The sequence below is a fragment of the Podarcis muralis genome, chromosome 10 (genome assembly GCF_964188315.1).
Source record: "Podarcis muralis chromosome 10, rPodMur119.hap1.1, whole genome shotgun sequence".
Taxonomy (NCBI): Eukaryota; Metazoa; Chordata; class Lepidosauria; order Squamata; family Lacertidae; genus Podarcis; species Podarcis muralis.
This window is the reverse complement of record NC_135664.1, coordinates 75,008,999-75,025,957: the sequence shown is the minus strand read 5'-3', so window position 1 is coordinate 75,025,957 and position 16,959 is coordinate 75,008,999. Positions and strand designations below refer to the sequence as shown.

Here is a 16,959-nt window from a genome sequence, read left to right as displayed (position 1 = left end):
GCCTTCTGCCCTCTGTGCTTTCATAGTGTGCATAAATCAAGAGTCCACTCAGCTTCTTTCTTCACTAGAAGCTTTATTTATAGCTGCAAGAAATTCAGCCAGTGTCCAGAGAGAAAGACATCCTCGGTCCCGGACAAAAACGAAAGTACAGACAGAACAAAGAAACAGATCCCGGATGTGGATCTCTCCATCCCTCAGAGGCAGGACGATGGAACTGAGCTGGTTAACCCTGTAAGCTCTGGTTCCCCTCACACCCCCTCTCGTCCTGTGCTGCTGGGGGCTTGTAAGTATCACCACTTACCCCAGAACCAAACCTTCACACAACTCCCCACAACGCTAGAAGCGCAAAGGTTTTGTGAACCCATCTGCTAAGTTCCTTTGGCTTGGATGGTACTGCAACTTCACCAAGCCTGTTTGAACACTCTGACACACATTCTGGAAACGTATGTCCAGATGTTTGGTTCTGGCCTTAGACTGCCCAGATTCTGCCAACTTCATACAGGGTTGATTGTCCTCCCAAACAGTGATGGGCAAGCAACACTCCCTGCAGATTTCCTGAACCAGACACCTGTAGAACTCCCGTTTCCGGCACAACTCTGACAGTGAGCTGAACACAGCTTCAGTAGAGGACAGCACAATGAGACTCTGCTTCTGGGACTTCCACCCAACTGAAGATTCCCCAAACTTTATTACCATTCCAGATACAGACTTCCTATCATCCAGATTCGCCCAGTCGCTATCTGTTCAACAAGTGAGCTTGGCGTCACCAGTAGCTGACAGTTTGAGCAGGACGTCTTTGGTATCCTGCAGGTATCTCAGCACCCGCTTAATACCATTCCAGGCATTTACACTGGGTTTTGTAGCTTCCTGGCTAAGCAGATTGGTAGCAAAAGCAATGTCCAGCCTGCTCCACTGGGAAAGATACAACAGACTACCCAAAGCTGACTGAAAGATCTCAGCATTCTCGAACTCAACGTGTTCTCCTATCTGACTGTCTTTCATGTAGCTTGTATCCATGGGTGTCCTAACCCCTGCACAATCAGACATTCTTAAATTCTCGAGCAACTGCTTAATCTTGCCTTTCTGACTGAGCAAGAAGCTTCCATCTTCAGACCTGTCTATCTGTACCCCTAGGTAGACCTTCACTGCACCCAGGTTCTTGAGTTGAAAACGTTTTCCAAGCTCTTTGGCAAACTTCTGCACCTGTTTGTCTGCCCTTGAGACATGAATTATGTCATCTACAAACACCAAGACCAGTTATTGTGACTCTCCTGACACTTTTGGGTACAGGCAGCTGTCAGCAAGACTCTTCTTGAAACCTAACTACTCTAAGACTTCATTCAGAAGCAAGTTCCAAGTCCTGGCCGACTGTTTCAGCCTGTAAATTGACTTGTGAAATTTCCACACAGCACCCAGCCTTCAAACCCTGGAGGAGGAAGCATGTACAGATCCTCCTGGAGGTCTGAGTTCAAGTAGGCCACATCCACATCAAAGTGATGCACCTGAAAACATCTTTGTGCAGCAATGACTAAGAGCATGCGCAGAGTTTCACTCCTGGAAGTGGGAGCATATACCTCAATGTAATGCAGCCCCTTCCGCTGTGTGAAACCTCTGGCTACTAGCCTAGCCTTGTACTCAGAACTCCTTGCTGTCAGAGAATTCCCCCTCTGACTTACTGTGCCTTCTGGACTTCTCAGCTGGACCTGTGGGTGAGGAAGGAGCACTTCTCTGTTCAAGCTTCACAGCTTTAGGAGAAGCTCTTCCCTGTTCCTGCTCTGGGTCAGGACTCTGTGTCTCAGCAGCAGGTTCAGCCTCTACCTCTTCTTCATCAGCAGAATCAAGCAGACTCCCTGAAAGAATGTCGGGTTCCCATGTATACGGGTCCACCCACTCTGTTCACAGAACTCAGCACTCCTGCTGATTAGAACCCTGGACTGATTGCCATTTGGATAGGCAAATCTCCACCCCTTGGTCTCTGGCTCATACCCACAGAAAATCATCTTTTGGGACCTAGGGCCACCTTTTCTGCACTTGGCCTTTGGCACAAGGACCCAAGCCTTGCAGCCAAACACATGGAAGAAATGCACCTTGGGCTTCTTGCCTTGCAGCAGAAAATAGGGTGTGTCCCCTACAACAGAACCGAAAGAATGATTCAAAGTGAACGAAGCTTTCCGCCATGCTTCCCCCCAAAACCTCTGTGGGAGCCCAGCATCAAAAAGCAAAGTTGCGGACATCTCCTGAAGCATTCTGTTCTTGCATTCTGTAACACCATTCTGTTGGGGACTGTGCACGACAGTCAACTTATGGCGTATCCCCTTCTGGCAGAAGAAACTCTGCAGCGCAGACCTGGTGAACTCCCCACCGAGATCCGAATGAAAGCTCTTAACACGCAATGAGTATTGCAACTCAACTGCTGTTATACAGTCTCTCACTATCAATGCAGCCTCACTCTTGTGTTTGATTGTGAAAATCCAGCCATTTCATGAAAAATCATTCACCAGAGAAAGAGCAAATTTGGCCCCACCCAGACTGGCCACTGGCATAGGGCCACACAAATCTGCGTGACCAGTTCAAAGGGTTTGGTGGTTACCCTGTCAGACCTAGGATAAGAACATGTTTTCACTTTTGCCTGTTTACAGGCCCTGAAATCAAGAAATTTGGCACATGACTTCATTTTGCACCCCTCAGTGCACTCTGGGATCTTCTTCACGTATCCCCAGTTCACTTGACCCATTCTTTTGTGCCAAATATGGTGGCACGCATCATGGACTGTAACGTTGGCACATTGAGCTTGTGCTGCCTTAGTGGTACTTGGACCTGCAAGAGAGGTTTGTAGCACAAACAGTCTATCTTTGCATTCCACACTGATCAGCTGTCGCCCACCCCTGGAAATGAGACATGTTATTCTCAAAACAAACTCTGAAACCATCAGCAACAAGAGCAGAAACAGATAACAAGCAGCAGGACAATTCGGGGACAATGTAAGCCTCAATCGACGCCTGTAAGAAAGAACAAGACAGTGAGCCAGACATAGTCAAAGCATGTTTGCTTCCATCTGCAAGGCAACTCCCCCCCCCCCGAGTTTACAGAGGTGCAGTTACACAAAAAACCACCAGAGGGCACTAGGTGGTGTGATGCTCCACTGTCAATCACAAAGGTCAGCATGTTGCCCTGGTCACAGTCCTTGACTGTTGCCATGGAAGCTGCCAAGTGCCTTTGCTCCAAACCGTCTCTGCCAGTTCCCCTTTTTCTCGGCTTCCCACGCTTCACAGATGTGCTAATCTGGTGGTTGCCATGGGAGATGACCTTGGATCATTCTGGTGCCTCTACTCATGAGATGGGAGGGGGACCTGCATCTGTAGCAACGTCTCGAAGCAAAAGCTTTCACAGTGTCTCCACTCCTCCCTGCACCCCCACTCTTGGATGCAGGACAGCCTGGGCCTGCTCAAACCCCTGCTCTCTGTCTACAGGCCTCTTCGTCACATAGAAGCAAAGAAGCCAAAGAAGCAGCTCCAAGAAACGTGGCCCTTGGCTCCCGCTGTGGTTTCACAAATCCTCTCCGGCACCTGCCAAGCAGGCTGAGCCATCTTGAGACCCTCAAGGTGCTGCAACAGCAAAGCGTCCACGCTAGCTCTCAGCATACACAGCACCCACTGATCTCTCTTCAGAGCAGCCTCCACGTCTGCTGCAGCAGCTCCGTTTGCAGCCTGGGTCAGTGGGGCTTGTGTGCAGTGCCAGAGCCCTTTGGCCAGAAGCCATGCCCTCATTCTTCGGGACCAGTACTCCCAATTCTGCCCATTGAGCCTTTCAAATGGGACATTAAAGGTCTCCTGAAGCTCTGCCATCTCCTCCCCCGGACATTAGTACTCACGCTAGCTGGCTTCAAGCGGATGCTTCCTTCAGCAAGATCCTTTCTTCCCAGTGAGCACTCTGCCTTGCCTTAAAAGGCACGCAGCATAGAAGAAGCTCCAGCTGGATTTCTCTGCAGCTCTTTAAGGACACAGGCACAGCGCAGGCTTCGCAGAAAGCTCCCTTGCCTTTGGAGCGTGACTAGTCCATAACCTGTAAATATTGCTCAGGGTGAAGGTCCTGCAGGCTTCCGTCGTGTATCTCTGCTCTTTGGAACTCTGAGCACAGCAGAGTAAAACACAGTGAATTGGCCTTCTGCCCTCTGTGTGTGCATAGTACAGTGGTGCCCCGCAAGACGAATGCCTCGCAAGACGAAAAACTTGCTAGACGAAAGGGTTTTCCGTTTTTTGAGTCATTCCGCAAGACGAATTTCCCTATGGGCTTGCTTCGCAAGACGAAACGTCTTGCGAGTTCTTGCGAGTTTGTTTCCTTTTTCTTAAAGCCGCTAAGCCGTTAATAGCCGCTAAGCCGCTAAGCCGTTAATAGCCGCTAAGCCGCTAATAGCCGCTAAGCCGCTAAAAGCCGTGCTTCACAAGATGAAAAAACTGCAAGACGAAGAGACTCGCGGAACGGATTAATTTCGTTTTGCGAGGCACCACTGTATGCATAAATCAAGATTCCACTCAGCTTCCTTATATGCTAAAAGCTTTATTTACAGCAGCAATAAATTCAGCCAGTTTCCAGAGAGAAAGACATCCTCCGTCCCAGACAAAAATGAAAGTACAGACAGAACAAAGAAACAGATCCCGGATGTGGATCTCTCCACCCCTCATAGGCAGGATGATGGAACTGAGCTGTTTAACCCTGTAAGCTCTGGTTCCCCTCACAGCTGGGGAAGGGTCCGACAGATTTATACATACTCATGAACCTACCAATCCCACCTCTTCCCACCCACCCAACTCTCCGCAACAGAGTACAAGATTTGGCTTAACTCAGCATCCAAGCACAATGCACAAGGTTTTGTTTGTGTATTTGTTTTTTATTGACAATATTTATATGCCACCCAACAGCACACTTACATATTTATACCCCAGCCATTCTGGGCGGCTCCCAACAGAATATTAAAAGCACGATAAAACACCAAACATTATGAACTACCCTAAACAGGGCTACCTTCAGGTGTCTTCTAAAAGATAGCCATTTATTTCCTTGACCTCTGATGGGAGGGCGTTCTACAGGGCGGGCGCCACTACTGACAAGGCCCTGCTGCTGGTACAGCATCTGTGTTCAGTTAGGGCAGATGCCCATTATTTGCATTATCTGGAAACAGCTGAAGATACTCTTCTTCTGGCAAGCTTCTTCACACAGTTGGGGAAGGGTCCCACAGATTTACACTTGCTCACGAACCTACCAATCCCTGCTCTTCCTACCCACCAAACTCACCACAACAGAGTACAAGATTTGGCTTAACTCAGCATCCAAGCACAATGCACAAGCACTGGTGGTTTTGTTTGTGTATTTGTGTATTTGTTTTTTATTGACAATATTTATTTGCCACCCAACAACAACATTTTCTGGATCACTTACATTAAAAAGAAACACAGCTGTGAGCAACAAAATATAAAGCTTTAGTCATAACAAAAGATGTCAGCGGCAACGGAAAATAAATGAAGATTTTAAAATGAAGAGTATTTTCCAAGTTTCTCTGGGGAAATAAAATGGCTTTATATATTTATATTAGCTGGCCCCAAAGGCCACATGGTGGAGATCAAGGTGTCAACCTCCAAGAAGTAGCCTGTGCTGGGGTGGTTGTAGTTCACCAATCCACTTCCACGACCACTATCATGTGGGAGAAAGCCTTGCGCTGCCCGCTTGTTGGAGCAGATTGGCGAGATGGAAGCCAAGATGTAGACGTAGGAGATGACGACTACCAGGAATGCGCCCAGGCCCATAAAGATGGTGGCTATGTGAACGGTAATTTTGCTGATGCGCTTGTTCCAGCAGGCAATTTTCAGCAGTGGTGAGAGGTTGCAGAAGATGTGGTGGATCTGGAAGGCCCCGCAGAAGTGTAAATTGGAGGCCAAGGCTATGTGGACCACTGAGTCCAGGAAACCCAAGTCCCAGATGATGGTGGCTAGTTGCACACACACACCCGTGCTCATGAGGTATGAGGAATGCAAAGGCTGGCAAATGGCGGCATAGCGATCGTATGCCATGGCGGCCAACAGCCAGCACTCAGAACCTGAGAAAGCCATCAGGAAGAACATCTGGGCCAGGCACGGGTGCTAGGAGATGGTGTGGTGGCGGCAGCGGAGGAGGTTGGCCAAAATTCTGGGGACAGTGACGGAGGAGTAGCAGGTCTGTGATTCTATGATCGTAAGCAGTCTTCTACCCATTCAGACCATTGATCCATTTAATTCAGTGTTGTTGTTGTTGATTAAACTTCTTAGTCTCTTGTCACCCAAATGTCTCCAAGTGACTTATGGCAAAAGAAAATTATACAATACATAAAGCCACGTGGAGAAGGGGGGAGTCATGTTATATATTGATATTTCACTTAAAATTCTATTGGAGGGGAGGAGAAACCAGCCATATAATCAGGAGGAGCACTCCACCTCCATCGTTCCACCAAGACACTGAGGTCCAGCACCGAGGGCCTTCTGGCGGTTCCCTCTCTGCGAGAAGCCAAGTTACAGGGAACCAGGCAGAGGACCTTCTCGGTATTGGCACCCGCCCTGTGGAATGCCCTCCCACCAGATGTCAGAGAAAATAGCTACCAGACTTTTAGAAGACACTGTGGTATAGAGCAGCAGAAATGAGATTCAAACCGTCTTCCAGCAGTTCAGAACCTTCCTCAGCGCTTCCTTCACCTCCTTGTTGCGGAGGCTGTAGACGAGGGGGTTCAGCATAGGGGTGACGATGCAGTACATCGCTGAGATCAGTGTGTCTATCTCCAGAGAGTAGCCGGCGCTTGGGCGGTTGTAGTTTAGGAATGCGTTTCCTAAACAGAGAATGACCACAACCAAGTGTGAAGCACAGGTAGAGAAGGCTTTCTTCCTGCCAGTGTTGGAGTGAATCTTCAGAATGGAGGCCAAGATGTAGAAATAGGAGAAGATGATGAAGAGGAAGGGAGCCAGGCCCACAAAGATGCTGGTGATGTGAGTGGCCAATTCATTGATGCTCGTATCACTGCAGGCGATTTTCAACAGCGGGGGCACATCGCAAAAGATTTGCGGAATCTGGTTGGCTCCACAGAAGCGAAGCTTGGAGGCCAACACAGCGTGAATTGCTGAGTCCAGGAAGCCCCAGACCCAGGAGGCCACAGCGAGATAGATGCACAGCCTGTTCCTCATGAGACGGCTGTAGTGCAATGGCTGGCAAATGGCGGCATAGCGGTCATAGGCCATGATGGCTAACAGGGCAGGCTCACATCCAAAAAACCCGACCAGAAAGAATGTTTGTGCCATGCACTGGTTGTAGGAGATGGTGTGACTCTGGCGCAGAAGGTTCACCAGGATCTTTGGCACAACGACAGATGAACCACAAATGTCCAAGCAAGATAGGTGACTGAGGAAAAAGTACATGGGGCTGTGAAGGCGCGAATCCATCAGGACCACGATTAACATCATGAGGTTGCCCGTGACGATGGCCAAATAGGCAGCTAGGAACACCAAGAAGAGGGGAGCTTGGTTGCTCAGGGCTCTGGAGAGGCCTAAGAGGATAAACTCTTCTACCTGCGTTTGATTCTCTGCATCCATGAGGAAGGAAAGAGGAGGATCTGAGAAGAGAGAAAAGTGACGTTGAAGGAAGCCCAATAGTAGTCATCCTGTTATAAACAGATATCTGTCCCACCAACATTCTTTTTCATGTTTTCTAGGTCCATACCTTTAAAACACGGATGGGAGACATCCGGTTGGTCGCCCGGTAATGGCAGTCGGGATCTCTTTTGGCTGAAAGAGCCCCAGCCCATTGAAGCAAGGGGAGACCACGAGAGTGTCATGGTTCCCCCAAAAAAACCCTCAGTTTGGGCATTCTGAGGACTTGGAGATCTGGCGGGTGCCTTTTCGTGACACCTCTGCTCCCCAGTAAGCTCGTAAGAGCTCCGAGAGCAAGCGGGGTTGGAGATGCGGCACAGCGGAAAAGACTGCTTCTTTCACTGCGCGAAGCTCTGAGATTGGCGATTGTGAGCGGCCAATTTCTTCTTCAAAAAAAGGACTTAAAATTCAGAACTGTTAGTAAAGCGAAAGTCTTAAGTTGAAAATTTGATCAGCGAAAAAAGGGGCTTAAAAACGGAGGTCGGTCCCTTTTGTTGGAAGAAACTGGAATCGGTGTGCAAAGACCGAAGCCTAAACAGAAAAAAGAACTTTGAAACTTTGCAGGCAAAATCCCCCACCCCTTTAAGGAGGATAAGGGGGAAATTATTTAAAAAAAATATAAACTTTGTGTGATTGTTACTGAGGAAAAAGCCTCCTTCAATCTGCAGTGGACCTCCCAGGAGGAAGGCTAGACTCCATTGTGACATCACAATGGAAGAGGAAACATTTAATCTCCGTTTCCACTAACTCTGCTAAATTGTGTCCTGCGGCTATCCTGACATATTTTTAAGTAGCTAAAAGTGTCCTCTCCCTTCAGGACTGTCTATAATTGTTACAAGGAAAAAGAAAGGGATTTTAAAATTTTCTTTTCCTCTCTCAGCTTGTTCCTAAAGAACAGGGGGGCTGCTGTCTGGCTGGGCTGGCATCTGTGGGACTAGGGGAGGGAACTTGTTTTTCTTTCTCACTACAACAAGCTGTGGTACTGACCTTGAAATTCCTGAATTACATTGTGTGCTGACAAAACAAGAATCCACCCTTTGAGGAACCGGTTATGACAATACTGAATGATATTAGAGACGGCTTAAATCGCAATATAGCAAGCATAGAAAAGTTGGACAAAAGATTTGAAGCTGAACTGAAAGAAGTTAAGTCTGAGATTACTACACATGATACAAGGTTGGCACAGCTTGAGACAGTCAGAGTGTCAGATCTGGAAAGATTACAAAATGCAAATGCAAATTCAATTGCTTTTCTTCAAATGAAGGAAAAGGAATCCCACTTAAGATTGAGGGGGGTCCCGCATCTGGATGAAGAGAAACTCAGGGAATCTTTGACGGATTTTTTCATGGTATGGTGGGACTTGAAAAAGGAAGAAGTTGAATCGTGGATAGAAAAAGCCTATAGATTTGGGCCTAAAAAGGACACAAAAATAACTTATGACTGCATTTAAGACCAAGGAACAAAGAGATATTATTCTGGGACACCACTATTAAAAAGGGCTAAAAATACAGGACGAATCTATTGTGCTCTTTAAAGAAGTTCTTCGGCAATTCCTGAGCTTGAGGTCGAATTACACAGAATTGACAAACATCCTGAGGAGGAAAAAATATCTTTTTTAGGTGGGAATTCCCAGAGGGCCTATCTTTCAGATTTGAAGGAAGAAAGCAAAGGATTAAGACTGTGGGAGAGAAGGACAGATTTCTGCAGAAGTACGCTGTGGAATTGGGACTGCAAAGCCCACAGGTGTCGGGGGCAGAAGCGGCATCCCCTTAATTCGACATTATGGCTTTGAGAATTTATTCTTGCAACGTAAATGGTTTAAACTCTCCTGAAAAAAGGAGACAGGTTTATCATGAGCTGGAAAAACAGAATTTGGATATAATTTGTTTACAGGAAACACACATCACAAGATTACATAGAAAAATTCTAATAAATAAAAGACTTGGATAAGAATTTATTTCTTCGGATAAAGTTAAGAAAAGAGGAGTGGTTTTCTATATAAAAGAAAAATGGAAACCAAAATTGATTTTTAAAGATGAGGAGGGAAGACACATAGAAGTGGAAAATACCACACAGGGCGAAAAATATTTGTTATTAGGAATCTATGCACCTAATGATGGCAAAGTGGAATTCTTTAAGAATTTGGAAACAAGCCTTCTGGAATACTTGGACTATAAACTAATTTTAATGGGAGATTTGAATGGAGTGGCATCTACTTTGATGGATAGGACTCAGAGACAAAAGATTTCGAATAAGACTACCCAAGACTTTCTTTGATATAACTGATAAATTTGATCTGTCAGACATATTGAGAGTCAGAAATCCAACTGGAAAAGACTTCACTTTTTTCTCAGATGCAAACCAATCATTTTTGAGACTCGACTACCTATGGTTATCTAGAGACTTGGTTCCCAAGGTACTAAAAACTGAAATTTGCCCTAAAACTTGCTCTGACCACAGTGCAGTTTCTGTGGAACTGAAGATGTTTGTACAGGGCTCCTTCAGATGGAGAATGAATGATGATTTGTTGAGAAGTACTTTGATTGTAACTAAAGACCAAAAAACCCTAAAGGATTATTTTGAACTTAATATGAACCAAGGAACGGAAACAAGGGTTATTTGGGATGCCAGCAAAGCAGTAATGAGAGGATTCCTTATCCAACAATATTCAATTAGGAAAAAGATACAAAATGAACAAAAAGATAAAATTTTGGATCAACTAAAAGAGAAAGAGAAGAAGCTCAGAGGAAATCCAAAAAATTTGCAGATACAAAAGGAAATTAAAGCTCTTCAGGTTCAATATTCACAGATTATAAACCAAGAAATAGAATGGAAATTAAAGAGGATGAGACAAGGGAACTTTGAATCGGCAAACAAATGTGGGAAACTTTTAGCCTGGCAATTGAAAAAGAGGCAAAAGCAAAGTACTATCACAAATATCGTAACATAAGGAAAATCTGTGGAGAACCCTGCTGGCATAAGAAAATGTTTTTATAAATAGTACAAGAAACTGTACAAAAAGGATAAAAAGGACCAGGTGAAAATTGAGCAATCTGGCAAACTGTTAAAATGATATACACTGAAATTCAACCAGGGGGATACGAGGAAGTCACTTAACAATGTTATGAAGTTCGGTTTAATTACGGTGGAGATGTCTGTCTGTCTGTCTGTCTGTCTGTTTGTTTTTTAAAAAATTCTGGAAAATTAATAAAAAAATTTTTGAAAAAAATAAAAATATAACACAGTTGGAGTGCATGGTTTCTTGCTTTACAGAAACAATCTACAAAAATGCAAATGCAACACTCTGGCTAATAACTGTTAGTAAATAAGGCAGAAGAAAGACTGGCAGAAGTTCAAGTGGAGTGGAGGGAGAAAGGGACCAAAATTGTGGGTTTTAATAATGGCAGAGGTTTGAAGAAAGCAAGCATGGAAAGACACTGAGGCGGTTTTGTTTTTCAAAAGCCAACAAGTCAATTTCTACAAGCAGAAATAGAGACTGGTAGAACACAGAACTGAACACCAAGAAACGTTTGCAATATGATTATAAAAAATAGAATTGGATACAATAAGATTAATACTATTACACAGACATGCGTGAATTTATGATGAAATAATGGAACCCTGGGAAGGGGCAGAGGGAAGTAAGGGATTTGAGAAATCCCACATTTGGATGTTTTATTGAATGTGTAAACAGTATTGTAAGGTTTTTAATTTCTTTTAATTTCTTTAATGTTTACTTTATCTGATGTGATATTTCTTATATAGAAAATTAATTATAAATTAATTAATTAATAAATTGCGACCTCTCCACACATCACCCCCTGATCACTCTACTCACACCTTTGCCCTTGTTGGAAATCACCACCCCACCCCCTCTGCTTTCCTCCATTCCTGCTTTATTCTAACTTCTGGAATTATTTGAAAACACAATTTTGCATCCGTGCATCCTTGATTTACTCAAACTTCTGCCATTGTTCAAAACAGTCACCTTTTCCCTGTTCAGCGCCTGTCTCTTCTCAGTGTACTCACACGTCTCCCTCTCCCACTCCACAGCTGCCTCTTGTGAGAAAGGCGATGTGTGTGAGCCCAGCAAGTGTTCTTCAGTGCTCTGAGACCTCTGGCTAAAGTTTAGCTACCCTGGCCAGTAGCCATGGATAGACTTGTCCGCTTGCAATTTTAGTTGCAGTAAGTATTGATCTTTCCTATTCTAATTCCAGAGGGTTCTGGAAGCTTCTCTGTGTGAAAAAAACTGGTGCAAGCTCAAAGTTTCTAGCTGACATGTAAGTTTCTATCCTGCCTAGAGACAAGCAGAAGGTTCCTGGTGTTTGGGTTATTCCTTCAGAGAAGCTGAGTACAGCTGGCTTAAACTGGTCCTGTTATCTCTTTCTGTCATGCTGACTATGATAATAAGGCCAGAAAGAGCCTGGGTTTTACTTCTCTTTCTCTTTCCTTCTGTTGTGGTGTTCTGTACATAGTATGCTTAGTGTTAAGGTTTTAGTCTTATTATAAGTGATGGTAAGTTTAAGTTAAGTCTGCTGCAACTGGATTTCTTATGGACAGTGTAATCCTGATTGTATTGGGTTTGTGACCATTATGCTCATTTGCCTTCAATAGCGGTAAAGCTCTGCTGGATGAAATATTAATTGCCTCTGGTCTATTTTGGGGGAATCCGGCAAAGTGTTTAAGTTATTACTTGGCTAACTATTGATCTTCTCTGGATCAATATGAGTAGAATTCATGACAGTCTTCACCCTTCATTGTCTAAGTGCCTTATCAAGTTCTTTGAGGAAGACCCATCTGAACCGCCGGAAATCTCGCTTCACACCTTGAATGTTCCTGCATTCTTGCGTGAGGGATGGGACTTTCCTATTGTTCTGCTGACATCTCTCATGTAGCAAAAACGTGCTTCTAACCTAACCAATAGTAGAGCAAAAAGGCATTTGGGTACCGTAATGTGATGCTTTTCCAATGACATCCATTTGGCATATCACGCTTCTTGCCTTGTCTTGGGTGTGGCACTGTGGTCTAAACCACTGAGCCTCGTGGGCTTGCCGATCAGAAGGTCAGCGGTTTGAATTCTCACGATGGAGTGAGCTCCTGTTGCTCTGTCCCAGTTCCTGCCAACCTAGCAGTTTGAAAGCACACCAGTGCAACCATATAAAATAGGTACCACTGCGACGGGAAGGTAAACGGCTTTTCTGTGCACTCTGGTTTCCGTAATGGTATACCATTGCACCAGAAGTGGTTTAGTCCTGCTGGCTGCATGACTCAAAAAAACTGTCTGTGGACAAACACCATCTCCCTTGGCCTGAAAGTGAGATGAGTGACTCAACCCCATATTTGCCTTTGACTGGACTCAACCGTCCAGGGGGTCCTTTACCTTTACCTTTTTTTTACCTGCTTCTACACCTTACTTGTATTTAAGCATGTCACATTCTCCTTGCACCTCCATGCATCATTGTCTATTTGTTTCTTCTGCTGTTTATTTCCAGTGCTCTCAGTCTCTCCTGCCTCTTGCCCTGGGGAATTATTCACAACTCAATGTAACTTCCTCCTTAGTAGGAGTGCCAGACTGACTTTTCGGGAGTTGCGGGGGTGAGGGTTCTGAAAGTACAGCCAATGAATAAGGTTGAGGCATAAAATCACTCTGGGCTAGGGTTGGGGGGCATGGTATTCAATTCAACTCACAGTTAAAGGAAAACCAACCTAATTTGCACTTGCTGAAACAATATGGAAATCAAAACTCAGGCACTGGTTGAAATTCACACTTCTCTGAATTTTGCAATGTAGTTCTCCATTCAAGTAGCCTGTACACAGTGCATATCCTGGGGTTAAGTCAGCATATAAGTACACATCACGGAGCAAATAACATAGAGAGAGGTGGGTTATGTCGCAGGGAATTTCTTTGCAAAAACCTGAATATTAGGTAAAATTGCAAAACAAAACTGTATATATTGAGAGAACTTTGCACCAAAATGCTGATGAATCTTCATGTGGGGTTGTAGGAAATGATTCTCAAACTGCTGTGCAAATATGAGAAACTGAGAGATTTGCCTAGCCCTTCTCTGGACGGAGTGAATCCAACCCAAGCAGGTTGCTTAACACTTTGACTGAGCATTTCAAAGCTTTGCTGTCCTGCATGGAAGATTGAATCACTTTGTGGCCAGCTCTAAATCATACAGCCTGCACTCTTAACCCATTTCCCAGATTGCTTTCTCCCTTTCTTTTGTCTTTGATTCATTTAACCACCCTGCACAGTGTTAGACAACAGCCAGTTTAAAATCTGCATGGTTTTCAGCGAACTGGTGCCTACAGATGAGCGATTCCTCCCTCAATCCCCATTGCAAACGAAACCTTTCTTGGGTCTGGGGGCCAATTCATGGCTCCCTTCCTTTCTCTGCTCCTCACCTGCCATCTTCCTGCCGAATGAACTCAGAGGGAAGCTGTGGCCGCTCCTGGAAGGCTGTAGAGAGCGCTGGTTTCAGATGCTGCTCCTGCTTCCAGGTCACCCAGCGAGGAGAGCCAGGTAGAAGGATCCCCAGGCCAGAGATGGAAGAAGGAGAGAGAGAGAAAGGGTGGGTTTTAAGGTCTCCACCTTTCCTCCCTCAGGAGAGGAGGGAGGCAAGGCTTGGACTCATGTTCTGCCCAGAGAAAGTTATGGTTGCCTTCCTCACCAGAGACCCTCAAACATGGCTGTGTCCTGCCTGCTTCCTGTGGGTCCAGCTCTATCAGGGAAGAGGGCTGTTCTTGAGTGTTTGAGGAGCCCCTGAATGATGTGCATTTGCATCACAAGGAAGAAAGATGAAGCAGCGCAGGGAAAACATCTCTCCCCCGGGGTTTTTTTGTCTTGGTAGAAAACATTGGTGCCAAGGGTGCAGGGTGGGACCCAAGGGGTCAGGGAATAGCTGTGTTCAAAGCAGAAATGGGTGAATCTTAGAGCAGGGGAGAAATTCAAGTCAGCTTGCGTTTAAATCCACACCTCCCCAAATTTTGCAATGCAGCTTACCAGTCAAATCATGTGTGCAAAAAATGGATGGACTGGGGCAAAGGATGGAATGTGTTGCCCCAAATGACATACAATAAAAGTGCTATTTTAGGGAATACGGTCTTGCGAAAATGGGCATATTAAGCCAAACCGCACACCAAACTGTGTATATTTGTTGTTGTTTAGTCATTTAGTCATGCCCGACTCTTCGTGACCCCCTGGACCAGAGCACGCCAGGCCCTCCTGTCTTCCACTGTCTCCCACAGTTTGGTCAAACTCATGCTGGCAGATTTGAGAACACTGTCCAACCATCTCGTCCTCTGTCGTCCCCTTCTCCTTGGGCCCTCCATCTTTCCCAACATCAGGGTCTTTTCCAGGGAGTCTTCTCTTGACATACAAGAAAAGTGCTATTTTAGGGAATACGGTATTGCAAAAATGTGCATATTAAGCAAAACCAAACTGTGTATACTGTTTAAAACTGTTTAAAACTTTTTTAAAAGTCACAACGTGATTAAAGAGTCATTACAGGGTGTGAGAGAGAACGTAGACGAGCCGCTTTAGAACTTTGGTTGCTTCCAGACTGCTGCTATTTTGGGGGAGGAGACTGAGTGACGCACCAGCATTTTCAGGTTGTACATTTAAACTTTGTTTGAGAAACACCCCAGCAATCAATTTTTGGGAATGAGGATAAGGAAATGTGCTGGAAAATGTGGCATAGCCGTTTCTTGAGACAACATCAGTTAGCAATTTTTGAATGTTTTACATATGTTCTTATTTTATTTTTAATTGTATTTTTTCATCACAGAACATTTGTTGCTGTGGGTTCCTTTGGGAGGGAAGGGCAGGATATGCACTTCATAAAATATATAAATGTCATATCACTGAAAACCAATCCAAAGGAACGTTCGATCCATAGCCACTGTCAGCCAATCTCCCCACAGTCTTTTGTGCAAACAAATCAGGATCAGGCCTCAGGAAAGGGGGTGGAAATGACCCGAGTTTGAAAAATGCACAGAACAGTGACTCCCAAAGTGGATGGTATTGACCCTTGTGGAGGGTCAGTGGGATTTCCTAGGGGGCTGACAAGAGGCAAGGGAGTGGAAGGGGGGGGGACACCTGGAGGTTTAAACAGCTATCAGACTTTGAAAAGCTGGCATCACTACATCAGGTCCACCAATTCTGTTGAATTACTTAAACTAAATAACCTTAATTGACTTGGGAATAAATTTAACCAGCCGAGAAAGGGTAACCCAACAGGTCAGAGAGCCAGTGTGGTGTAGTGGTTAAGAGCGGTAGATTTGTAATCTGGTGAACTGGGTTCGCTTCCCCGCTCCTCCACCTGCAGCTTCTGGGTGACCTTGGGCCAGTCACACTTCTCTGAAGTCTCTCAGCCCCACTCACTTCACAGAGTGTTTGTTGTGGGGGAGGAAGGGAAAGGAGAATGTTAGCCGCTTTGAGACTCCTGAAGGGGAGTGAAAGGCGGGATACCAAATCCAAACTCTTCTAACCCAACAGGTCAAAGAGTGCTGGAATAGATGTTTGCATAATGAAGAGTAGGCTATAAATCTTAAATAATCTAAAGGGGGGGGGAGAATTCCATGAAAATTATATATGGAAATAAATACATATATCTTGCCAGATACATGAACATGTAAGAGGTCATCAAGCTCCACAGGCTGTGTGTGTGTGTGTGTGTGTGTGTAATTTTTATTGGTTTTACATATAATCACATTACGTAACATCATACCCTCTTATTTTATCTCTTTGGCTCAACTGAGCCTAATGACTTCCTCCCATCTCTGCATCTTTACATTCCGCACATTTCCTATCCTAGTTATATCATTACCTAAAATATTAAATTACTCAACCTGAATAGGCAGCAATTTCACCTTACAAATCTTCAGATAACCCTGCTAATGATGTTAATTGCTTACAGTTGTCTTTCAAATATAATATAAATTTATTCCAGTTTTTTTGGGATGCTTGGTCTGGCTGGTTCGGGATTCTTCCTCCCAGTTTTGCCAGTTCTGCAAAGTCCATCATTTTCATCAGCCACTCTTCTTTTGTTGGTAACTCCTGTTGTTTCCATCTTTGGGCTGACAAAATTCTTACCGCAGTTGTTGCACATAAGAACAATTTTTTGTTGCATATAAGAACAATTTTTTTATCTTGTCTCGATATCTCCCTACCCACTATACCCAATAAGAAAGCTTCTGGTTTTTTAACAAAAGTGTTTTAAAACATTTTCTTTAGCTCATTATATATCAAGCTCCACAGTTGGCGTGGTCCTCTATTGGCAGCCACTCCAAC

General features: G+C 44.8%; 1 protein-coding gene and 1 pseudogene across 1 annotated transcript; both read right to left on the bottom strand.

Annotated features, from left to right (window-relative positions):
* Positions 1-5,414: 5,414 nt before the first annotated feature.
* On the bottom strand, positions 5,415-6,404 carry LOC144329103 (olfactory receptor 5V1-like; annotated as a pseudogene).
* A 230-nt stretch (positions 6,405-6,634) lies between these two features.
* Positions 6,635-7,607, bottom strand: LOC114604864 (olfactory receptor 5V1-like). Its single transcript, XM_028745385.2, has one exon. The coding sequence runs from the start codon at positions 7,605-7,607 to the stop codon at positions 6,672-6,674; it is 936 nt and encodes a 311-aa protein (XP_028601218.1). The 3' UTR covers positions 6,635-6,671.
* Between the last annotated feature and the right edge of the window lie 9,352 nt (positions 7,608-16,959).

Bases quoted from the DNA above. Each gene is read 5' to 3' on its own strand.
- LOC114604864 (XM_028745385.2), bottom strand. From the start codon at position 7,607: ATGGATGCAGAGAATCAAACGCAGGTAGAAGAGTTTATCCTCTTAGGC.